The following is a 26,537-nucleotide window of genomic DNA, read 5'->3' as shown; positions in this document are numbered from 1 at the left end:
GGCCTTAATTAAGGTACAGCCCCAGCATTTGCCTGGTGTGAAAATGGGAAACCACGGAAAACCATTTTCAGGGCTGCCGATAGTGGGATTCGAACCTACTATCTCCCGGATGCAAGCTCACAGCCGCGCGCCTCTACGCGCACGGCCAACTCGCCCGGTAAATTAATCCTTAATTTTAAAATGCAACTAAACATCTGTGTATACTGTTTTGTCTGTATTTGTCAGAATTTTTATAAATTTGTATTTGTGTCTGCCATGTCTAGAATAAGAAAAGAAAATAATAATTTTAAGTTTCTGTCATGTATGCATGCATGTATGTATAAATCATACATAATAAAAGGTGAAGAAAATTAAATTTTCCGACCGTACGTGCTTTAAAAATGTATTTTACGACAAATAATAATGGAAATATTTAGTTATACCATTGTTCATGGTAATCTTATTAAAGAATCCTTTGTAACAAAGAGAGGAGAAATAGTAAATTCTGATCTTCCATTTATAACATGCTTTTATTACAGTAGAGTTAACAGTCCTAAAGGTTGAATGCATTGTCTCTCCCAAAGCAGGCCGAATGTGGATGTGTGCGTGACTGTCTGACTAGGAGGAGCTGGTGAAACAAGAGACTTCTGCCAGATACTGTCAGTGTCAGTTGTAATCAGTGGGATGAGAGCACAGTACGTGCAAGCTTCACTGAAGAAATCTTACTTACGGCTGTCGATTGAGGGGCTTTTTCTCACAGCCAGCATGTCTGTACAACTTGGAGGTCAGGGAAAAGAGGAATTCAATGATGAACAACTAAAAATTAACATTATAAAACTCTGGTGATAATATTACCTTTCCTGCAACATTGACGAACCTCATTCTCAGTCTTGGGATGACTCAGATGACAGTGTTTTTCTAGATATTCACAATATCCATGGTGCTCGAAATACATGGCTTTGTGAATGAGGTATTTCGCCCCCAAAATATGAACAGCATGCGGAAATAAATGGGAAAAAAAGGTGCAAATTCCGGACAACGAATGAAAATACATGTTGGTTAATTTAGTCATGAACGATGGTGGAGTTAAAAATGAAAATACATGTCTTAACTCAGTCGCGGATGATGTAGTTTGTCATCCACTTGAGTTTCTCAATTCCATTTATGTATCTGGCCTACCAGCATATGAAATTACGTTAAAAACAAAAGTGCCATCAATGAAATTGAGGAGACTTAATACACTGAAATAGTGCAAATACTCGCCAAAGAGTAAGAACATTACACAGGAATATCACCGAGGCCGATATTTTAACAAGGGGAAGGGGTGAAACTGTAGTTTTGTACGTTGCTTTCTCTAATTATTTTCTTATAAATACAGCAGATAGCAATATCCAAAACATCTTTTATACTGAGGCTCTTCAATAGGAAAATATCCCTTCCACTAACAGAATCAATATTTTTAAGCTACTGAGCAATACCCACAACGTATTCCACTCTTATACCACTCTCACTTTTAGGTTAATAGTTTACATATAAGGAGACTGTCCTTTTATAGACAGATTGCCATGTTCATACTTTTACTCCAGCCGCCAATCAGATTGCTTTTCTTTATTTATCTGAAACACCTACATGGCTGACTCGAAGACTAGTACGACAGCTAATGATAAATAACCAGATGAATCTAATTAATAATATTATTTGCTTTATGTCCCACTAACTACTTTCACGGTTTTTGGAAACACCGAGGTACTGCAATTTAGTCCCGCAGGAGTTCTTTTACGTGCCAGAAAATCTACCGACACGAAGCTGATGTATCTGAGCACCTTCAAATACCACCGGACTGAGCCAGGATCGAACCTGCCAAGTTAGGGTCAGAAGGATAGCGTCTCAACTGTCTGAGCCACTCAGCCTGGCATAGATGAACCTAAAACTAGAAGAATCTTATGATTACTTTCCCCATAAAATCAAGCAAAATAAATGCACTCCAAACATGGATCCTTTTATTAGCTAGCATTCATTAAGTGAGATATATTTTTCAACATAAAAGCTCCTACAAAAAAAAAAAAAAAAAAGATGTGGCAGTGATTTGAAAGCAACATGATTCGTGTTTTTCAGAACTAAACCTATCTAGAACCTATTATAACTTAAGCTATACTAACTTTATGGAATGTGAAATACATAACACATTAGAAATAACAATGAAATTAATTTATCTTTGAATACAAATTACTCATTCAGCTGCTCAGTGGTAATGCATAGATTAGTTTAAAATACTGATTACATGTGGAACATTTTGGTGATATAATTTATGTACGCACACAATTATGCTTTATGATACACGTTCACAGATATGCATGTGATACTGTTCACCGGGAGCAAGTCAATAAAACAGCAAAAGTATAACAAAGCAATACATTATTTAAATAACCTACAGTACTTTACATATACAGTTTGTGTAAATAGCAATAAAATATTGTTCTTATAATTTTATATACACACACCAATAGTATCAGACTTATATGCAACCTCACTAAAACGTCACATTAGCACACACTCAGACATACCAAGAATCTACTACCCAATTACATTGCATAGCAAAGTAGAAAAGCGTCACAAAGAAGAGGTGCAATGATTACAACATTCAGAAGGCAAGTGTACATGACTCAGAATATCCTCATCGTCTACTTGGTCCTGAAATATCTGTAAAGTTCTTGTCAATGAAAAATGTCCACTGTCAAGTCACACAACAAGCAAAATCTGATAGCATTAACAGCACAAATACATGGAAAGTTTATTTGATCACAGTATGGAATATTAGTTGATATTGACTTCACCTCCAAGAAACAACAAATCATCTACACTATGCATATCAACCAGTGCCAGACGAGTTCTACACATTGTCAGCCCAACTGGAAATCTTTGTAGCTCAACATGAGAACGAAGATGTTCCAAATCATTTTAGGGGACTACTTAAGACTGGAGGCCTTATGTTTGCAATTTTTCCAAAATAAAGTTTAATTACTGGTTGTGACTATGCAAAGCCTCCAGATTGTTCTGTGGAGACCACGTAATAAAATGTCCAAGAGAATAATTGCTTAAAAGGAACCAACCCCACCATCTTGTTTTTTTTTTTTTTTTTTTTTTTTGACACCTGTCTACAGACAGTTAAGGTAATGAAAATCTTAAAAGAATAAAATTATTTGTTTGCACTAATAAATATGATTGTAATAAAATTTAATTTGTTATTTGTCCACTTTCAACCACAAAACAGTGCTCTTTTTTTTTTCTTTTTTTTTTTTTTCTCCAATAAAATCAGGTTTTCCTTATATATATGAATGTTACAACCCCTACAAAAATTGATTTTTAATTATTTTTTTTCCCCATTGCCTGACAATGGAGTATAAGATCTGAAACGTGTTGTGAAATACAACTTGATAAAAATTGTGATTGGTAACAGTATTTCATAATATCTGACTCTATAGCTAAATGGTTAATGTGCTGGCCATTGGCCCAGGGGGCCTGGGTTCGATTCCTGGTCGGGACGGGTTCAAGAATTTTAATCTTCATTGGTTAATTCCAATGGCTCAGGGGCTGGGTGTGTGTGCCATCTTCAGCATTAGAATTCATCAAAGGTAGGACCCCATCCTCACAGACATGCAGGTCTCCTATACGGCGTCAACTCGAAAGACCTGCACCAGGCCTCTTCAGAGACCACACAGCGTTATTATTATTAATTTATAATGAATTAATTCAGTCACAGGAAGGCCTACATTAAAACACGGTTATGTTTAAGATCATTTATTTATTTATAGCACAACCAGCTATAGCAGTATATTCTGGTGAAATCATTTTTGTAAATATCTGTATAAGTTTTGATGTTGAAAACAATCCTCAGCCTGTTTCCAGACATTCAACCAGGTTAGAAATGGAATGAAGCCCCCATCAAGCAGCAAGGATAGGAATTGTGCCAGCTGCTAAAGCCTGTCGCGCTCCTCTGGGGCAATGATTTTTCTTTTTTGCCAATTGCTTTACGTCGCACCAACACAGATAGGTCTTATGGCAATGATGAGATAGGAAAGGCCTAGGAGTAGGAAGGAAGCAGCTGTGGCCTTAATTAAGGAACAGCCCCAGCATTTGCCTGGTGTGAAAATGGGAAACCATGGAAAACCATCTTCAGGGCTGCCGACAGTGGGATTCGAACCCAATATTTCCCGGATGCAAGCTCACAGCCGCACGCCTCTAACCGCATGGCCAACTCGCCCGGTGGGGGCAATGATTAATGACTGACAGATGAAATGAAATATTGGAGTGTGTCGCTGGAATTAAAGATGACAGGGAAAACTGGAGCACCTGGAGAAAAACCCGTCCTGCCTCCGTTTTGTCCAGCACAAATCTCAGATGGAGTGACCAGGATTTGAACCATGGAACCCAGCGGTGAAGGCTGGTGCGCTGCCACCTGAGCCACGGAGGCCAGGAGAAGTTTCGATGTAACGAATTAAAAAAGATGCTACATTAAAAAAAAAAAAGATGCTGTGTTTTAACACTAGTTGAGGGTTAGCATGTTAGCGAGTGTCTAATACTTTATTGTTAATTTACCGTGAACTAAAATTTTAAAATGTTTCGCTCATGACTTCTAAACTATAAGGTCTCAATGATTTTTTTTTTTGTCGTTGTATTCTCCGGTATGTCTACAAAACTGACCAGATTCATGAGCCTAAGGTTTAATGATTAATTGGACAAAAATATATTAAAGTCACATACAATTAAAATGACTAATTTTGAAAATATATTTCTGGAAATGGTCAGTTTTGCGGATGAGACTTCAAACAGCGCAATTTAAAAAAAACAGTTGCAAATATATTTATAACTAGCCCAGCTACAATAGAAACAGTAAATACTGGCACACAGAACTGCCATTCTGAATAATGAATTAGCAAGTTTGATAATGTCTATGTCAGTTTTAAAAATGTGATTTTATTGTAAACATGAAACATTTTTGTTTATAAAGTTTTGTTGCCAAACAATTAATAGGTGCTGAAATAAAAAAAAAATTCAAATAACCAATTTTTGAAGGTAACATGTATCATTCTCCTTAATAAATAACCTGGAAATGTAACCTTGAATGTTAATGTCCATTTCTACACTGACTTTGCCACATGTATTAAACACTAAGAAAGGCAACATGAGCACAATATACATGCAAAGGAAATGGATGGAGAGAAGATAATAAAGGAAAACAACATAGATCCAACATTTTCAGTTGCAACCATGAGTTGCTCTCCATCTGGTTCTAATGCATATTTATTAAACAAGGAATTTAATAAACTGTAATCACAACCTGAAATTATCTATTCAGTGACAGACTATAATTATTTAGAATGTAGCTATTTTTTGTACTTAATACAGTACTTGAGATATTTTGCACTTAATTTCTTTAAAGATCAATGTTTAGCTGTGATTGGCAAAACACATTGTTCCTTCCGATTCTCCTGTACAAGTTTTTTTACTTTTGCACCAAAAAGCCGAGTTACAGAGTTTTCTAATGAGACTGGGTCTGACAATAATAAACATAATATATAAAATAATCGTAAGGCCTCAGCTACCATGTGCAGACATTTCAATTTGACGCCATCTGGCTGTCTGCTCGTCAATTTCGACGTTCCGTTTTACTCTAGGCCCGCTAGATGGCAGACCGAGTAAACTGAAACTCTCTTGGGCGTCTATTGCTGAGATTTAATGAATCTTGTCGGGTAAACACCAAATGTGTCACCAGAGATCTTTTACATGCCGACATCGTACGACATGGAGTGTCGAATGGACTTTTTTCCGCCCTTCAAAAATCCGACTACCTCTGCCGGGTTTGAACCCACTATCTTGGGATCCGGAGGCCGACACTCTACCACTGATCCACAGAGGCAGCTATAAGCATAATGATTTAAGGAGAAGATTTGTGTACTAAACTGAATAGTTACTGTTTGCAAAATAAAAATGTTGCTTCTAAGGGCCCCATTACTTGACACTTGATATTCTGATATACCATTCAATTGTTACATTATGCCTTTTTATCGCAAATTTATCCATTCCGATGTTCATCAATATTATCTCAGTATAGTCTAACATTCACCAATCTCTTTAGAGAAATTGGAATGACAACAATTATTGAGCAACTGAGACTAGAACACATTTAAATTCAGAGAGACATACTTTATTAGCATCATTGTCACTTAAGAAGTGTTTAGGTTGAACACAATGGAACATGAACATACCGCAATGTAGAATCTCATTATGCAGGCAATACATTTCAGAAGAAATGAAATGTATTCACACAGAGTAATTCATAAAACTGCGTAAATATCTTTCTGTAGTAGGGATGGAATTCTTTTTTGATGAGCCAGGGAAATTTTTCGATAAGAGGGGGAATCCCAGTGCTATGGATCCACTTCAAAATTATCGATTACAAATAGCTGTGGAAATGCCTTCCACTCTGGTCTGAGGGTTAGCACAATAGGGTCTCACTCAGTTGGTTAATCATCAAATCCTGGCTCTTTCACTTTTTTAAGACTAGTTTGAAGAAATGAAATAATACAAGATATCAGACACAAACGGCTGTTGACCACAATGTCCCAGGTAACTTACATGAAGCAATAAAGCCAGTCCTGAAATCAATTACACACTCCCCTGATGTTACCATTCCCTACCCTAGATCCCATTTAAGATTGGCCCATTCCTTGAATTCCAAGAATGATCAGCAGTAAACTGGTACCAAACCAGCACCAAAGTTTGCAAGGAAAATATATTATTCATTTTGTGTGGATTTTTTTTACCACACAGGCATTAAGTGGCTGACATCATTAGGTGAGACTAAACATGACTGATTTTCTTAGAATTTTCAAAATTATATTTTCCCATCATTTTTATTTTATTTAATGACTTGTAGCATTTAAAATAATTTGCCATTTACTTTATAAAGAAAATTATCAGTTCTTAAAATTCTTGTGGTTAAACTTTGACACCTTTGCATTTGATGAAAAGATGCCCACTCTACAGGAACACTTTAAAGAATACCTGTGTTTAATTTTAAGAACATTGTTGGGATAAGTCTGATGTCTTTGGAAGTACTGGAGAGGTAAGAAAATACATCATCCAGAATTGGTGAAGCTACTGGTTTTGCTGGAGCAGAACTAAAATGGCTATCTTTGTCATCATTTACAGTTTTTTCCCTTGCATTTTTTATCAATTACTAGAAAGTAACAATTTCTACAATGTAATGATTACAATTTCATTTCAAGAAGTAAATGACAAGTAAAAATTACTTTTTGTTAAAAGGTAAAAATTGCTAAGAATGTAACTGTTACACGTAATCCGAATATTTCCAACTCTGATTACAATACACATGCCAGACTCCCCAGATCCATTTCTGGTGAGATGCAGTGTTTGCAGTGCACTATTTCTTTTGGTACAGGCTAGGACAAATTTGTTACTTCCATCATTCTATCTCAGTCTCTTCCATGGCTTTGTAAGCTATGCTAGCAATATATTTCCTTATGCAGCCAGTTGCTGTTTTAAGGTGAGAAAATGTGCTTTTCAGTGGTCTTGGCAGACTGATATGTAATAGCACATTCTGGCTCTGTGAAGAAAGAGACAAGAAACTACCATGATCATTTTCCTTGGATGCCTCTTCAGTGATACCTTTTTATTTTATTTTTTTTAACATCGCACCGACTAGGAAGATTCTCTTCAATGAATGTGAAATTTTTCTGTATGGAATGCAGTGTTGCTCTAGTTTCAATTTTAGGACAACTAACAAGAGTTCTTAACAATATGAATTAAATGCTATAAACTTGATGCATGCAGATCTTTCTATTATTAGCTCCAGTTTAATATTTTATATTTTCTACACAGTATTTCAATAAATTTCATATCAAATTTTGATTGAGTATTTGGCAAAAAGTGGAGTCGCATCACTTGTTCCCATATTCCTACCTGTGAAACATTGAAGGAGATCTAGCAAACCAGTATGAAAATAAGATTCAAGATCTGCTATTCAAGAACATCTGCTAACAAAATAGTACTTTACTACGCACTATAAATAAAACATCAAAGTTTACTTGCAAACAAAATAGGAATAAGGAACAATTATTTCAAGCATAAATCCTCTAGTCAGAACATGGATAGTCATGAAAAATTCACACCCACTAATAAAGTATTTAAAGATATCCTTACAAAAGCAAATGGTCTGAGCTGTGAATCAAGAGGATATTTTTCCTTTATACGCCACATTATACCTAATTATCCTCACTGCCTATCTCCATCAGGCACCTAGGATCAGCTTTACTTTTTGATCCTGTCAGAGAGACATTCATAAGAAAGAAAGAGAAGGTAATGTCTTAGCACTTGCAATGAACTTCCAAGGTGGCATTCTGAAGTTCTTTCTAAACATATAAGAGGGCTCTTAAATTTGTGTCTCTTAATGGGACCAAAGACCAATCATATCAGAATCTTAAAATTGCAAAACAAACCTCAGTACATCTATCAGAGATTTAGGCAGCGGCCATGTTGCAAACAAGCAAGTGAAGCAGAAACGTGTGTAATGCTATGAGGATGCCCACACTACAGGCAGAGAGGAGGAGTGCGACCAAAGACCCACGATCTACTTGATCGCCGCTCACTGCTGTTTGAGATTTGCAGGAGCTTGCTTGGTAACCGCAGCATGATGGTAAGAGTGCTCTCGAAAGAAGACAAAAAAAAATTCCAATTTCTGAAGTTTAGTCAAGAGTATTTTTATGGAATGACAGGAATAAGGAGTTTAAAAATCTACTAGAGCAGAAAGGCAAGAGAGGAAACCTCTGTAACTGCCTGTATCATGTATCTCACATTGCCTGTAAATTAAATAGACACCATACTTAAAATATTCGTTTCCAAAACAGTCTTTCTTAAGCACACATTATCCGTAACTTAAAAGACAAATGAGGACCCTTAGACAGTGTCACTGTTTGAATCCACCATCACTGTGCATGGACAATTCACTGTAGTCTTAACCACACCCTTCAGGCTTACAGAAAAAAATACTTTTGCTTCGCTCACTTGCTGCCTGCAGTGTGGTCACAACCTTACAACTCCGTGGTTCTTGGAGAAATGAACTCTTCATAAAAATTCTCTGTTTATAAAATTTCATAAAAAATAATCCCATCAAGATATTTCCAAAATTCATGTTCCACGTATCAACCAGTCAAAGTAATACAAGTACAACAAACAGCTTGACTTTAGCTGACTAACAATAATATACATTTCAACTATTAAAAATGAGGGAAGTAGGATATGAAAAAACATACAAGCAGTCACAAAGAATGAGCTGAGAATTTGCTTCTGAGGCATTGTAAAAATGATCAACTGACTCCAGTCAACTTGATATTGTTAATTTATCACCACCACCTCTCTGATAAGTCATATCAGAATCATTTAAGAACATAAGATAGTTCTTTGTCCCCAATGTACTAATCTATGTTTACCATATTCCTGTCAATCTCCATTTCTCTGCTTCCTTCATACCAACTTAGCCAATATCTACTTATATAGACAATGTCGCTATATGATTTGCTATATTCTTTGTAAGAACAAAACTAGACATATTGGGTTCCCGAGAGTATTCAATAGAACACTTTCTTAAATATTTGCCAAGCTCCCAATATATATTCTACTCACTTTCCATTGGCTAAATAACTGTAGTTGAAATGCAAACGAGTGTGTACCAGTAGAAATGCAAAAGACAGTATGTACTGGTATATCATTATCTTTCTGTTGAGCAGAGGTAGACAATCAACATCTATGCCAAACTGTTTTCCTACTTCCTCCAGTTAGAAACATCTCTTAAACTGAATCCACTAATATATAATGAACAACATAAAAAGAATAAGAGATTCCAATTACCACAAATTAAATACTGTAAAAAGTATTGGTATGTTAAACAGTGTGACTCGAAAGAACAGGAAATTTTGAAATGTGTTGTAGTAACCTTGAGAAGTCTATAACAATGAATGATATATACAACATTGCTCATAATATCTTGCCATTTATCAATCATGGAACAGTGGAGTGGTGTGCAGTGTACCTTTATGGCAGTGTGCAGGCCAAGCATACAGTTCACTGCCATTTCAATATTAGGCAGCATGGTCATGTTCAACCAGCACCTGCAATTAACAAATGTCTATCTTCCACAACAGACTGACAACAACTGGTTTGTACGAGATGGCACCAACGGCACACACAGAAAAAATATCAATGGCAGCTGTATGACAAATGTGAAATTTCAAGAAACAGTGGAATTGCATGGCCCTCAAGATTGCCTGACCTTACTCCATGTGATTTCTCGTGGGGTCACCTTAAGAGCAAGGTTTACTGTATTCCACCGATTGCAATAGAAAAACTAAAATCAAGACTTTGAGGAAATGGTCAGTATTCCTGTTGAAATGTTGCATTGTGTCAAACCAATGCTCCTGAGAGACTGTGAGAATGTCTGCACAGAGTAAGGCCTATCGGAGGTTATCTTGAAGAAATAAATTATTGTACAAAATTTAACAATGGCTTACTCTGTACTTATTAACTGGTATGAATAAATATTTATAAAGCATATATTCTCTTCTATAGATCTCATTCTATTTCCCATTCTTTTGAGTCTCCCTCTACAATAAATATCTAATCCAATAAAAATGACTATATAAATCTTAACAATATGCATATTCATTGCTATATCAGTAATGTAAAATAGCAATTAGTCGATCAGTATTTACAACTGTACAAAACAAATCCTCTACGACATACACAATACAATATTACTACATCAATTGTGGATAAGGAACTTTCATAAAATATTTGCCAATTGAAACAGACCTTGACAGTGGCACTTTTCATTCATCTGAGCAGCATATCCACTCTTTTCAAACAGGAAGAGTACACTGATATCATAAAAGGACATCCTGAGACAACATAATTAATAGGCTGATGGGATATCACTTTAAGCCACATAATGATATTTTTCAACTCTTATGACTAGTTCTTAAAATTTACAACAATCACACTAGTCGGTACTACCTCCAACATAAAGACAGCAAGATGACCTCTGTTCAGGTTGCTGCCTCCGTAAGTCGACTGTATCTCCGACGTAGGGGCGATCTAGTTTAGCTTCAAGTCGAGCCCAACTCTCCACGGCCAGCGAGAAAGCTTCTTCGACATTAGTAGCATCTTTTGCACTGGTTTCCACAAAAGGTGGACTACCATTTTCAACACACCAGGCACGAGCTTCTTCACAGCTTACTTCTCTTTGGTCTTCAGCCATATCCACTTTGTTCCCAACCACTATGAATGGAAATGTGGTACCTTCTTTAACATCAGCATAATACAGAAATTCATTCCTCCACAAAGCCAAATTACGGAAACTCGTGCGATCATCAACTGCGTAAGTCAAAAGACAGATGTCTGACCCTCTATAAAATGGTGTCCTCAGACTCTTAAACCTCTCTTGTCCTGCTGTATCCCATATCTAAAGAGAAAAAAATATTTTATTATGCAAATGTCCAACATATAGTACCAAAGAAGTTAAGAAAAAACAATCATCCATAACATACAGGTTACAATTTTACAATTTGCTTTTTACATCGCACCGGCACAGATAGGTCTTATGGCGACGATGGGATAGGAAAAGGCTAAGAGTGGGAAGGAAGCGGCCGTGGCCTTCATTAATGTATAGCCCCAGCATTTGCCTGGTGTGAAAACTGGAAACCACGGAAAACCATCTTCAGGGCTGCCGGTCGTGGGGTTCGAACCCACTATCTCCCGAATACAAGCACTACCCTAAACACATGGCCACTAGCTCAGTAACATACAGGTTAAAGGACTGTTTAGATAAATGTAAATAATAATAATAATAATAATAATAATAATAATAATAATAATAATAATAATAATAATAATAGTAATAATAATAATATATAATAAGAGTTTTTTTCTGTACATTGCTCAGAATTTAAAAAGATTGGCATTTCTGTATCAGCCGTGTCCACAGTAACAAGGAAATGAACTTTTTAATTTTCCGTCATCTCTGTCTGCTTGTATGTACACGCATCACGAGAAAATGGCTGAAGAGAATTTAATGAAAAGAGGTATGTAAAGTCGGGAAATGAGCCACTACAATCTACGCTATAAATCATTTTATTCATGCAGAGTGAAATGGTAGTTTATGGGAAGGCCTAAAATGTAATTGTTGTCCTATTGAAATACTACATAACTACATAACTAAACTTATATAGAATTAAATTTCCGATAATTTACGTCTTAAACATTTTTACCATACTGCCTATGATAACAGAGATGTTCATGACTTTATATTTTTTGTTGCTAAGTCCATATCAACGCCGAGCCACGAGAAAATCGGTAAACAGAATTTAATGAAAATCAGTATGTAGTGTTGGGGAATAAGAAACTACAGTCAAGACTATACATAATTTTATTCACGCTGGATGAAATGGTAGTTCAGGGGAAGGCGCCTAAAATTTAATTTTTAAATACTTATGTTATTGGTCCTATCGAAACGTACTACATAACAAATGTTCTAGAGAATACAATTTCCTATCATTTATGTTTTATTCAGTTTTGATGCTTGTTGTTTTAAGGGGCCTAACATCGAAGGTCATCGGCCCCTAATGGTACGAAATGAAAGAACAAAAATTGCAAAGGCATCCACTGACCAAAATAAAAATAAAATATGGCATGAAGAATGAATGGATGGACAGGAACTCAACAAAACACAAAACAAACAAACAAAAACCAGTGGATCGGACTCAATACAGATCGAAAATAAGATTATTACCGACCAAGGAACCACTTATAAAGCACAATGATGCTTGGTGTCTAAAGGGGGTGCAAAATCCACGTCTAAGGCCCCACAGAATGGTACATGTTGCGAGTAAAATAGAACCATGGTATGTGTCATGTTGGGGTATTAATCAGAAGTAGCGAAGACTCACGGTGTTCCACAAAAGATGGTACTACTCACAAGTATTGCAATACGTACAAGTAACGCAGACCTATGGTGTGTCTCACACAATGGCCCAACTCAGAGTCAACGCAAACCGAGAAGGTTCCCCACCTAGGTGTACTAAACACGGGCGCCGGTATTCCCGTGGTGTTCCTCACATAGTGGGTACTAATCACAGGCAACGCAGACCCACGGTGCTGCTCATATAGTGGTACAACTCACAGGCTACGCCCAGACCCGCGCTGTTGCACACATGGGTACGACGCACGGGTACTGGAATCCACCAGGCCAGGCTTTAACTGCTACTAATCACAAACCTATTTCGTACCGAATTTAGTGGTACTACTCGCAAGTACAGGCAACCTATGGTGTTCCCCGCGTGATGGTACGATTCAAAATTAGTTTCATGGTTCTAATTCATTCATCCCTTGGTCGCCCCTTTTAGTCGCCTCTTACGACAGGCAGGGGATACCGCGGGTGTATTCTACATTTGCGTCCCCCACCCGCAGGGGGTAGTGTGTTTGGTCCGCGAGAGGTATTTTATTTCCCTCAAGTCCGCCGGCAAGCCGGTTAGGACCCCCTATCTGCCACCTGGGACGCGCCACGTGGGAGTATCACCTCTCCCCCTGCTACGCCTGCGTAGCAGGTTCGTGGTTATTCAGTTTTACCGTTCCAATTATGGTAAGAGTGGTATTTCAGAGTCGGTAAGAAACTAAATATGAAGGCTCACAATATTGAAAGCTCATAAAATTGATCAACAATAGCATTACATTGACCACTCTTTGTTGTAATGTTCTTTGTCTCTTATGCTGCCTCTCATCTCAGACAGATGGGATTACTGCTGCGTACCGAGTATAACAGCCTGCCTGCATATTGGCGGGAAATAGCTAGGGAGTTAGATAACTTTCTTCTTTAGCATGCCATTTCTCTGGTTCATACATTTTCTGATACTGCTGTTATGTAACACACTGGTTCGTCATAGTATTCCAGCTATTTGATCCCTACTCTGAGATACTGATTGGAATGAACAGTGTACACTCTCAACAGAATAATGGGAGAGGAGTTTTCACGGTTGTCTGCGGCCTGGTCATTCCAGCTCTGGAACTTTGGACTGTAAGATCGGCAGCATAGTACTGTTCGTTAAAAGTGAGAAAATGTGTGGTTTTTCATTTCATCGAGTATTTCATATAATAGCATTGCTTTTAATTGCGACATTCCTATGAATAAGACAGTCTTTCTGAGGATGTAAAAAGGCAGGTGGAGCATGATAGTCTGCTGTTATAATGAAAACTCCCCAACTTGATTGTGACTGATGATAGGCAAGAGGGCCTGTCATTACAATGAAAATTCCTTAACCCAGTCTTCACATGATAAAAGACATTTGGTGACTTCCCCGTTGTATTTCAGAGCTATGCAATTTAATGCAATTTTACTCACAACGTGTACACTACCTAACCTAGAATTCTGTATACAACGTAGAAGTCCGTAGTGAAGCAAGGGTACATCGGCTAGTAGTTTGGTTTTTTTGTTTTATTTTTGCTAGTTGCTTTACGTCGCACCGACACAGATAGGTCTTATGGCGACGATGGGACAGGGAAGGGCTAGGAGTGGGAAGGAAGCGGCCATGGCCTTAATTAAGGTACAGCCTCAGCTTTTGCCTGGTGTGAAAATGGGAAATCATGGAAAACCATTTTCAGGGCTGCCGACAGTGGGGTTCGAACCTACTATCTCCCGAATACGAGCTCGGTCGGCTAGTAGTAGTAGTAGTAGTAATAACAATAATAATCTGTGGAATTTGGTCCATTTAAAAATGTATTGAATAAATAAGTGTACATATGCTACATTTACTGTAAGAAATGGTTCAGTAAGTGAAAATGTCTAAAATCTAAAATACAAATCGTTTCAACATACAAAATTGATCAATTTACCAAAGCAACTTAGCGAATTCATAAACACAATCCACAGTATACTCTTTTCAGGCAATGACAATGTTAAAATTAAAAGTACCAGTAGCAAAATACTTTTTAACGTTTATAATTTACTCAAAATCTTCTAGAGTTTTTATATTTGCAGTTACAACAACTCATTGTAAAGGATCAATCAATAAATGGCATTTTACCTTTACATCAAGAGCAAAGCTGTCTGGTAATGATGTCCACACCCTGTAGTACAGTCTTTAAAAGCCATGTTCACAACCAACAATGATTCTAGAAAACCACAACAAATGAAATAATGATGTACCATACCTCAGATCTAGAAAAAAAGAAAAGAAAAGAAAGTGTGGGAAGATGTAGAGTTTGACCTTTTCCCGTAATGTTTTCACATTTGTCTCACCTTTCTGTTGCTCACACTACCTATACTAACCTATCACTATGTTAATGCTGTGAGTGTTTTCATATCCTCCTCGTTGTTGTCTTTAATGAATATAGCAATTATTGACCTTTACTACTACTTCTTCTATCCTGGCCATTTCTGCGCTTTTCAATTAGGCAGTCTAGTCGTGAGACTGTATTTACTTGTCAGTGCTACAATCCATGTAGAGGTGCTTGGCCTCCTTAATCAGCTGCCTCCATTCATCCCAGTCCTTGGCTTTCCATATCCAGAATTAACTCCCATCTTTCTAAGGTCGTCCTCAACATCCCATCTCTTCCTGGGCCTTCCTCTCCTCCTTTTTCCTTCCGGTTTTCCTATAAAGACTTTTTTGACAATACTGGTTTCTGCCATTCTCTGAACATAGCCAGCCCACCTAATTCTTCCCTGCTTAATTTTAATAATAATAACGTTATTTGCTTTACGTCCCACTAACTACTCTTATGGTTTTCGGAGACACCGAGGTGCCGGAACTTTGTCCCACAGGAGTTCTTTTACGTGCCAGTAAATCTAGCGACATGAGGCTGGCGTATTTGAGCACCTTCAAATACCACCAGACTGAGCCAGGATCGAACCTGCCAAAACGGGGTCAGAAGGCCAGCGCCTGAACCGTCTGAGCCACTCAGCCCGGTCCTTAATTTTAACAACAATATCTGGCTGGCCATTTAATATACAGCCCCAGCATTTGCCTGGTGTGAAAACTGGAAACCATGGAAAACCATCTCCAGGGCTGCCGGTCGTGGGGTTCGAACCCACCATCTCTGCACTATCTCTATGCAGCTCTGCATTTGTCCTTATTCTCCATTCATCCTGATCTCTAACTGCTCCAAATATCTTTCTCAATATCTTCCTTTCCCATCGTAACAGCCACTGTTCTTCTCTAGTAGACATCACCCAGCATTCTGAACCATACATCACTATAAGTGTTAGTACTGTTGTGTATATTTTTATTTTCGTATTCCTTCTGACATTCCTGGATTTAAACATATTTTGCAAGGCGTAAAAGTATCAGCTCTCACTTGCTATCCTTTCCTGTATTTCCTCAGAGGTTTTACTGCCTGCAGTTATTACTGAGCCTAGATATTTGAAAGATGTAACTCTTTGACATTCCTTCCCCTGTATTCTCACTACGGTCCTTTCTCTTGCTCCCTCTGTATCTCCCATCTTCATATACTTTGTTTTATTTATATTCACTTCTAGCTCTAAAACCTGGGCTTTCTCTTCTAACAAAGCAAAGTTCTCTTCAAGGGCTCTTTCGTTTCGTGCAATAACTGCCACATCATCAGCATATGCTATCACTTGTACTAACCTGTTCAGGATGGTTCCCCCTGGGTTGATGGGTAGTTGGCGTATTACTTTTTCCAGCGCTAAATTGAATAGGAGTGTGAAGAGAACATCCCCCTGTCTCAGGCCCTTTTCAACTAAAAACACCTCTAACAGATCCTGTTCCACTCTCACCGTGCATACTGCTGTGTTCATTTCTGTCAACCTAACCAATTTCTTCGGGATTCCAAACTTTCTCAAAATTTTATTAATTTTGCCTCTATCTACACTATTGCACATTATAAACTTCATAGCTTTAGCACTTGAGGTGGAGTGGTCAACGTAGGACAGGCAAGGAGGTCCCTATTGTCAACACACAATCAAGTTCAACTTGCATCATCAGTACAACTCCACCTCCTAATCAAGAAAGCTATTTTAATGTGGCATTACCACAACACTGTTTTATGTACAATATGCACATTATTTTATTCGCACAGCCACGTACGTTGTTTTATAATTGACAATTCGTTGTTTCGAACAACAATTTTAACCTATGATTTTAACTGGACTTCATGCTTCATATCATGTTCACGCCACAACATTTTAACATTGAAGATTGACAAGACACCATCACGCTGCGTCACATGATACAAAGACTTTTTATTTACTTATTTCAACGTGTCCTGCCTTATTTGTAATGTTTTGTACTTGTGACTGAAGATGTCCCTTAAGAGGATGAAACATGTTTCACGAGTATAATTTAATGCAGTCTTTTTAATAAAGACAATTACAGTATTGTAAAGGTGGAATTATAAAATTCAAATTTTCACAAGTTTCTATCTAGACTGTCATATGTCAGTTTAAAAATCAATGGTGTAGCTGCTTGTCACACTCATAAAACTTCTCCAGTAATTGTCACAATATAAAAATCTAATCCAGTGTAGAGCGATTTTTTTCTCATCCATTTCTCCTTTCATCCAAACCTCCTTTATCAACTCATGGACAGCCTTCTCCCCCATATCTCAACAGTTCTGTCTCCATCCCATCTTCACCTGCGGCTTTGTTGTTTTTTAAAGCTTTAATTGCTATCCTGACCTCTTCTAAATATGGCTGCTCTATTAACTCTTCATTTGATTCTCTTTCTTCCCCATCATCACTAATGTTTTCCTCTTCTCTATCATCCTCATAATTTCCATTGAGTACCTTGTAAAAATAATCCTGCCATCTTTCGAGCACTTTGCTTTTGTCACTGATGAGGTTTCCATCCTCATCCTTAAAGAAGACAGCTCTTGGTTGAAATCCCCTCTTAAGATCTTTTGTTCTCTCACGAAACTTTCGTACCTCATTTCTATCCTTCATTTCATCCAGCTCTTCAATTCTCTTTCCCTCAAAAGCTCTTTTTTTTGGATCTACGTATCTTATTGGCTCTTCTCTGCTTCTCTCTGTACTCTTCCACTATTTGCCTTGTCCTCCTTTGAAGCATTCTTTTCCTAGCTGCATTCCTCTCTTGAATTAGCGTTAAGCATTCTTCATCGAACCGTTCTGCTCTCTTTACATGTTCCTTCTTTCCCAAATTCACTGATAGCTGTTCTCAGTATCTCCCACTTACTTTCCACTTCTCCTTTCTCCCATAACTCCTTTCTTATTTCCAAAGATTCTGCTATTTTCTTCTTGTATTTCTCTTGCAATTCCTCATTTTTAAGACCCTCTACATTATGCTTTGCCTTTCTACTTACTTTTCCGACCTCACCGAATCCACTTTTTGTTTGTAATTTATTCTTACAAGGTAATGGTCTGAATCAGCATCTCTACTTCTAACATCCATGATGTCTGATGGATGCCGCCTGTCTATGATAACATGGTCTATTTGATTTCGTGTTACTCCATCTGGTGATATCCATGTCTTCTTCTTTATGTTTAACCATGGATGCCAAGTACTTTTGATTATCATCTGCTTTCCACTCGCAAAATCAATCAGTCTTAAACCAGTATCATTTCTGACTTCATGCAAGCTTTCTTTCCCTATTCAGTGTTTATACACCTCTTCTGTTCCAATCTTTGCACTTAGAACTCCCAAGGATCATTTTCACATCATGTCTTTGTTAATTTCTTCCTCAAATTTGGTGTAAAATGCACGTTTTCCTCCTCTGTAGGAGCATACACACAAAACATTGTAACACTGAAGAATTTTGCCCAAAGTCTCCTATCATTGATTGCAGTAAAGCTGATCACGCTTTGCTTTACAGATTTTTGTATGAGGAATCCTATGCCATTACTGCCTTCTTCTCCTCCACTGTACATCAGGATATGTTGACCAGACATTATCATCCCTTGCCCCTTCCATCTTAGTTCCTCAATGCTGCTCTCTTCACTCCATACTTATCCAGTTCATTCCTTAATTCCTTCAACTTGCCAGGTCTCTTTAATGTTCTTATATTCCACGTTGCTATTATGATATCATTTTTCCTTCTCTTAAGCCATTTTTCTCACCAGGTTGTCACCAAGTTATCCGTTTTTCCTGTAGTATGTCTTAAGGTATCCATAACATTTGTTTTTTTATGAGGTAGGGAAGTTAACCGTACGCACAACCCCCAACCTGGAGGACCAGGGTATCACTCTTAGTCTGGATCATCATCTTAGACTTGTCCGGCTTGGGTGGCTACCAGGAGCATGTGCTCCCGCCGGCACAGCTCTAAGGATCATTTGAACACGCAAGCCTCGTCAAGGGGGTGATACCTTCAAGAGACGTGAGACTGTATACTTCCCTTTATATCAGCAGATCTTTGATGGCACTTCTTTGTGCAAGGTAAACTCAATAGATCATCTCCAAATTTGCTTTGGCCATACTCATTCTCTGCTCGGTTCCTCCCTGTCCAAGGAACGATGTGCGAGGTGGGATTCACCTTGCCTCATTATATGACCATTCCACAAAAACTGCATCTCTTAATTTCTCACTAATAAGGGTGGCCTTAAATGTTCCTCACAAGTGTTCATTTCAGAGTCAATCCCTCAAAGTGACGCCAGCGGACCACCACAGCATTCATACCTCATCATATGTAGATGTTGACCATACTTCTTTTTCCTAGTCCAACGTTCAAAGCTATACAGTAGAGCAGGATGGACGATAGATTTATGTCTTGCCCTTCAATTTGACTGTCATCTGTCTGCTGCACATGACTCCACTAAGTGCAAGACATTTCATCCACCCAACATTAACATGACGTTCAACGTCAGCATCTCATGTGGCATCAGTATTGATGACAGATCCCAGACACTCGAATATCATTGCCATAGTTAGAGGTTTGCCATCCTAGAAAACAGTATTCTGTGGTCAACTTATTTAGGGTGGTAAAGATGTTGATTCCCATAAGGAACCTGAAATATTTGTCCCGCATGAGTGAATTTATAATACCAATATAGTTGGTCCGTTATTGGACATTATAAATTTTCCTGCTAACTCATTCCTGGTTGCCAGCGTTTCGCCCCAGCGTGCTAAGATGGGCTCATCAATTGGTAAATGCTGGCAACCAGGAATGAGTTACCAGGAAAATTTATCATCATCATCATCATCATCATTTCTTCGCTCCAGAAAGCCGGGTGTGCATGTGTATGAGCCTCCTCCAGTTTGTCCTATCTATCCATAGATGTTGCTCATATATGTGGTCCTTCAATATCTGCTTTTCCCAAACATCACGAGGTCTTCCTCTTGGTCTCTTCCCAGGAACACTGTGTTCAAAGTATGTACGAGGAGTCCTGTGAGGGTCCATTCTTTTTATGTGACCATACCATTACAATCTCTTCACTTCTAATGTCTCCAGCAAGCTTCTTTCCAATCCAAGCTGTTACCGGATATCCACATGTCCAATAATAGACCAATTACATTGGTATCATAAATTCACTCATTCAGGACAAATATTTCAGATTCCCTATGGGAATCAACATCTATACCATCTCATGGCCAGGCAGACATCAATTTTTGAAAATGACACAGTCTCTCATAGTGCACTGGCACTGCCGGTGGCTCCAAGAAGCCTATGCAGTGGCCTCCACAGTATGTACTAGCCATGTGTCTTGGTAGATATGTTATTTACCAACCGATGAGCCCAACTTAGCACACTGGGGCGAAACACTGGCAACCAAGAATGAGTTGGCAGGAAAATTGATAATGACCAATAACGGACCAACTATACTGGTATTGCTTAGGGTCTGCGAAGTTACACCACACATGTCCATCTTCCTGCAACTGATCCTCAGCCTGTTTGATTCTAGTGCCTGTTTGCCGTCTTTCCAAGGCTGTGACTGCGAGACTAATGAGCTTCAATTGTATTTTATACATTTTATAAAAATTAGTACTAATAACAATTTTTTGAGAGATCAGTGTATTAGACAAAGAAGCCCTGAAATATCAGGGATGTTTGTCTACTCTGCAGTTGGTGCACTATGAGTTCATTTTATTGGCAGCCATGTAAAATCACTGTCCATTAGTAGACCTGACAGAGAAGAGCAGAGTGAGAAAGAAAATGGTGTGATATCAATGTTGTTACAGCTACTTAACAGAACCGTAGTCTACTAGCAAAGTGCACTGATCTTGAATAAAATTATGGTTCCTTCAGGGAAAATTTTTGATATAAAAGCCGAAGGCAGGTATTTATACAAGTGCATCTCCCCAAGTGCACTCTTACGGCATTATCCTACAAAGGAAGCTTGCAGTTTAGTCCCAATGGTGCATTAGCCACAGTCTTGAAAAGATGTGGCAATCCAGTAGACCTTCTGCCTAACTAGGCCAAAATGCAGGCAATTTCAAGATTGAAAAGACTGAAGAGCTTGAATACTTTATTACTGTTAACACTGATGCTTTCACGGCCTGTACTTGTAGATATGATAGGGGCTTCTCTGCGGAACTTAAAGAATTTAACCTTGTTTACTTGACATGGCATAGGTCCAAAAGCTCATATCATGTCTACTTTACTATTATTCCATATCTAATTTGACTTTGTTCTTTAGCCATACATTCATCCCTGATGTTTTTGCAGACTTTCTTGTGAAATGAATTATGAATAGACCTTCAGTTTACATTAAAAGTCATAACTGTTTAAATGTCCAATAGCATTAAAGTAAGAGTATGTGTTAGCTAGCAGGTCTATAATATAATTTTTTGATTTCAACATGTAGAGAAACTATTAAGAATAAATTATAATGTTTCTACAACTGAGAAGTAAAATCTACCATTAGAATGGCAAATTATGTTCTGAACAGCTAAATCAGGAGTTATATATGTTATTTACCACCTTAGGCCTTTGACAGACTACATGCATTGTCACGTAATTGATCATTCAATTTATTTATGTATCTAACCGGAGATATATGGGTTTGCCAACTGATACAAAATAACACACAATCAATTTTTCTAATAAAATAGCCATACAGTTAAAGAGAACAATTGCAATGAATCAACTACAAGCAGCTATACAACTATAGAAGCAACAGGATACAAATTACACACTATGTACTCCATACAGATGGTGTTGACTACGGAAACAATATTTAATGATGCAATTAATGATTTAGTCATGGAGTATTTTGTCTAATCTACATTTCTCCTGCTAGGCTACAAATGATTAGAATTGTACCTTTCGCGCCAAAGAGAGACCTGTCATAACAATCTGCCTTAGATTATCAATTGAAGAAAAAAGGGGATGGAAGGTTTATATATGGTCTTTTCCTCAACGTCAGAAGGCAGAAAGAGACAGTTGATTCGAACCGCATGGTTGGATCAATAATGTCAGCTTTGCACTCTACGTAATTTCACTTTTGTTCTCTCATTTTCTACACCTACAATTTCACTAATCTAAACAATATGTTTCTTCTCAGAGTCGATTATGAAATTCTAAGCAAATTGGTTAATTGGTTCTTATTTAGGTTGGCATCATTACTGTTCCGAAATTAAAATGTTTTATACTAAGGAACAAAATTCATTTAACTTTTTTTTCTCGAGAAGACTACTCTAACATTCACAATCGGTAGTGTTCATTTTATGCTCCTAGTGTTAACAGCAAACTGACATCTACACTACTTAAAATGATTCCATCTAAAAAGCTCATTCTAGTGCAGTGACCCCTACAAAGTCCTTTCCATTAAACCAGACTAGATACACTTTAACCCAAAAAGCACCAAGGGTCAATATTTTTGACAGTCCCGACTAATATCTGGGGTTAGTGTCAACAAGTTTTTTGCTAGTCGCTTCACATCGCATCGACACAGATTGGTCTTATGGCAATGATGGGACAGGAAAGGCCTAGGAATGGGAAGGAAGCGGCCGTGGCCTTAATTAAGGTACAGCCCCACCACTTGCCTGGTGTGAAAACGGTAAACCACGGAAAACCATCTTCAGGGCTGCCGACAGTGGGGTTCGAATCCACTATCTCCCGGATGCGATCTCACAGCAGCGCGCCCCTAACCGCACGGCCAACTTGCCCGGTCAACAAGTTTTACATTTAGTTAGATAGCACTTTTAGGATTATCAATGAAGCACTGAACTTCCTTCTGAAGGAAAATCCCGAGATGTACATTACTATCTTCCTTTCTACACTCACTGGTATCTCATTTTGTCATACTTTGGTGCTGAGGTGTGTGGTGTTCTTGTACGTGACAGATGATTATCGTAATGTACATTGTTAAAAATGGTTAAACATTACTTGTCACAATGTACAAATGAAGTGAAATGCACCATTTATTAAAATATTTCTTTATTTTGATTTGTTTTCAACTTCTTAGTTTAATTCAATATTTTTGAGAAAAGCTTTATGTCAACAGACTTCATTAAAATCCAAAACTTTAGCACAGATTAAGCTACTTTCAATCAATGCATAAAATGCTGATGTTAATCATAAATGACAAGAATAACATCAATAATTACACAGAAATCAAATTTGAAATTTCTTGTGGCAGTACGGTATGTACATCACAAAAGGCGAAAACTAATGTCAGCTGCATGTAAATGGTACTAAAAAAAAGTATGTCTTTATCGATCAGTACACTGTACTAAAAGAGAGTATGGAAATTCAGTATTTAATGTAAAAGAGCACTCCGTGAACCACTTCATGATTATTGGAAGCCTCTAAAAATGGTGTAGAGAAAATACCTATTAATTGCTTTGTTAGTTTGTTAGTCCTTAGCAGAGACATGCCATTAAATGCCCACCTATACACTGATGTATAATATAGGCCTATTTCAAGATACCACTGTTAAATTCCAACACATTACAGCATAACTTCTTTTGATTGGTGATAAATGCAAATTTCTTATTAAGCTTAGGTCTGATGTCCTAAATTAAAAATAATAATTTTCATCATCTTACAAGGTTTACAGTTCAGCTAAACAACTTTTTGAAACTGTGTCATTGACTCATTAATTATGCGGTATAAAACATGAGAAGTTTCCACAATATAGGATACATTTGCCTGAATTCCAGCAAGCAACTGTATCATCACAGGCATAGATAAAAGTAGACTCACAGCTGCAGAACTGAAAGATAAAGTTGGAATTCAAGAGGACAAATTGGGGCAAATATTTGTTTATAGGAAGGGGATTGAGGGATTGGAATAACTTACCAAGGGAAATGTTCAATAATTTTCCAATTTCTTTGTGATCATTTAAGAAAAGGCTAGGAAAACAACAGATAGGGAATCTGCCACCCGGGCGACTGCCCTAAATGCAGATCAGTAGTGATTGATTGATTGATTGAAATTCCTCCGGACAATGCCACTACAAAAACCAGGAGAGATAAGGTCCGCAAGGAGTGGATTCGCCAAGAGATTCAAATAAGAGAATTGTTATGTGAGATTATACTATAATCAGATCAAGAGGTATAGCCATGTAATGAGAATGGATTCTTGCTCAATAGCTAAGGAATGGTTGAAGAAAACCTTAGACGGCAAAAGACCTGGAGGCAGGCCTTGAAGGAGATGGATTGAACAAGTCAAACAAGATCTAGAACATAGAGGAGTGGCCTGGAACCAAGTACAGGAAGAAGAATGGTACCTGAATTGACTGAAGTGGCGAGCGTTCATACACCGCACCTGGAAAACTGGAGACGGTTAACTGATGATAAGGATACATTTGCTATAGGGAAATTTTTTCATCATTTCTGCAAAATTTTCACCTTCCTAAGAATGCAAACTAGCTAGGAATGTGCAACTAACTTGTCCTCTCACCACTTTGCACAGTAGTCAATTCCTTCCTCTCCATTCTCAATTTGTGTCAACACTCAATTTTCAAAGGTAGAAGGAATAAAATGTGTTTAAATATTGTTACAGAAATACATACAGTTGAGGTTTATGGATAGAGTTAATTTCCCTTAGGTTACTGAAAATAATTCAAATGACCTATGAAAAACATGAATAGCACACGCTCTCTGACTACAGCTGGCCTAACCTCTAATCAAATAGCAACTGTCTACTATATTACTATGACTTAATACAAATCTCTCGTACTGCCACAAGCAGATTCTTGCACACAATAAATGATTATCAACGGACATAAAATTAATTCACATTCCGAATGTCTGGATAAAATTACAAATATATCCAGCTTCCTTCAAGTAAATAATTTCAAATCATTCTAAGTACCTGTATATCAAGCTAAAATCAACACTACAAGAAAGTGATTAAAAGAATATCACCTGCAAAGTGTACATCTCGCCATTGATCTCTATATCCTTGTTCAGAAACTCTACACCTATGGTATGGAAGGAGTGCTCATCAAAGTGGTTGCTCACAAAACGATTCATAAGACACGATTTTCCCACACCACCATCACCAAGAATTACGACTTTTAGAAGTGTATTTTTGCTCGGCTGTCTGGAGTGACGCCCCTGAAAGTTGCTAGTTGCCATATCAACTATCATTCAGGTTAAGTTTCCTTCCCAGCGAAATGACAGGTGTTTCACAAATCATCGGAGCAAAATAATTATCGAACAATTACACTGCTTGATACATCTGGAAAAGAAAGCAAAACATTTCACACAATATTTAACATAACCTACAGAAATATATATGAAAGAAGTATATCTTGAAAACAAAATATTTTGACAGATACAAACAAACACAGTAGCCTATGACTACTGGGATTTTCCCAACACACCAACCCCATGGATCCATTCACTCAATCACAATAAAATTTACCATCCCCATGCCTGGATGATTTACCTTACTAAATTACACTCTCAAGACGAAATTAAAATTTTACTAACCCCAAACTACAAATTGAATAGCACCATTTTCGATGAGGCTTTATGCCACTCCTCTGTCCATGGAAAAGAATACCTAGATTATTGACATTGCGTACATGTTTTGACCATGGAGACTTTCGACAATGGTTTGCACATGGTCTGTACGCGTCTGCACCACTGCACCACAGACTACTTCATAGCGACTTTGTTATTGCAATACAATTAATCAGTAAGGTGGAAATGCCGATAGCAACTATCAGTTAAAACCTTTTTTTTTAATCAGTAATTTAGAGTACCATACATATTACGCAGTATATCGCAATTAATAGGATATTAAACCACTGCAGACTGCCAAATGATTGTAATAATACGTATGCCATACACATGTAATTACTGCGTAACCATTCAATTAACAGTTTAACATGCTCAACTTAATCATGAATCTTAATATAAATTCACCCCAGCAGTCAGTTAAATTGACACCTTGAACATTTTCCGGGAATATTTTGCGGTCGTACGAGTTTGCTTTTATTTTATTTTCTTACTTCTTTTATTCGGAAATTGCATCGGCACCTTATGTAGTGGAAAATTAATTTAGGAACCAAAACCTGAACATGTTTCCCCCAGTGGGTGGGGGGGGGGCGCAAATGAAGAATACACCCGCGG

The 26,537-nt window shown here is 37.6% G+C and overlaps 1 protein-coding gene across 3 annotated transcripts; it reads right to left on the bottom strand.

Annotated features, from left to right (window-relative positions):
* Nucleotides 1–4,933: 4,933 nt before the first annotated feature.
* On the bottom strand, nt 4,934–26,029 carry Rab9 (RAS oncogene family member Rab9). 3 transcript variants are annotated; one of them, XR_010859685.2, is made up of 4 exons: nt 25,893–26,029; nt 25,323–25,638; nt 10,025–11,515; nt 4,934–9,991 (listed from the first exon to the last, which is right to left on the bottom strand). XR_010859685.2 is itself a non-coding variant. In XM_067144603.2 (3 exons), exons 2-3 carry the CDS (start codon nt 25,545–25,547, stop codon nt 11,054–11,056), a joined length of 687 nt encoding a protein of 228 aa, XP_067000704.1. In that variant the 5' UTR covers nt 25,548–25,638; nt 25,893–26,029; the 3' UTR covers nt 4,934–11,053. The 3 variants fall into 3 exon arrangements, 2 of the variants coding, with proteins under 2 accessions (XP_067000704.1, XP_067000705.1); XM_067144603.2 differs by having other exon boundaries at nt 4,934–11,515; XM_067144604.2 differs by having other exon boundaries at nt 4,934–11,515; nt 25,849–25,899.
* Nucleotides 26,030–26,537: the final 508 nt, after the last annotated feature.

This window comes from Anabrus simplex, chromosome 3 (assembly GCF_040414725.1).
Source record: "Anabrus simplex isolate iqAnaSimp1 chromosome 3, ASM4041472v1, whole genome shotgun sequence".
In the NCBI taxonomy this organism is placed as follows: Eukaryota; Metazoa; Arthropoda; class Insecta; order Orthoptera; family Tettigoniidae; genus Anabrus; species Anabrus simplex.
The sequence above is the reverse complement of the archived record's forward strand: the minus strand, read 5'-3'. Positions and strand labels throughout refer to the sequence as shown.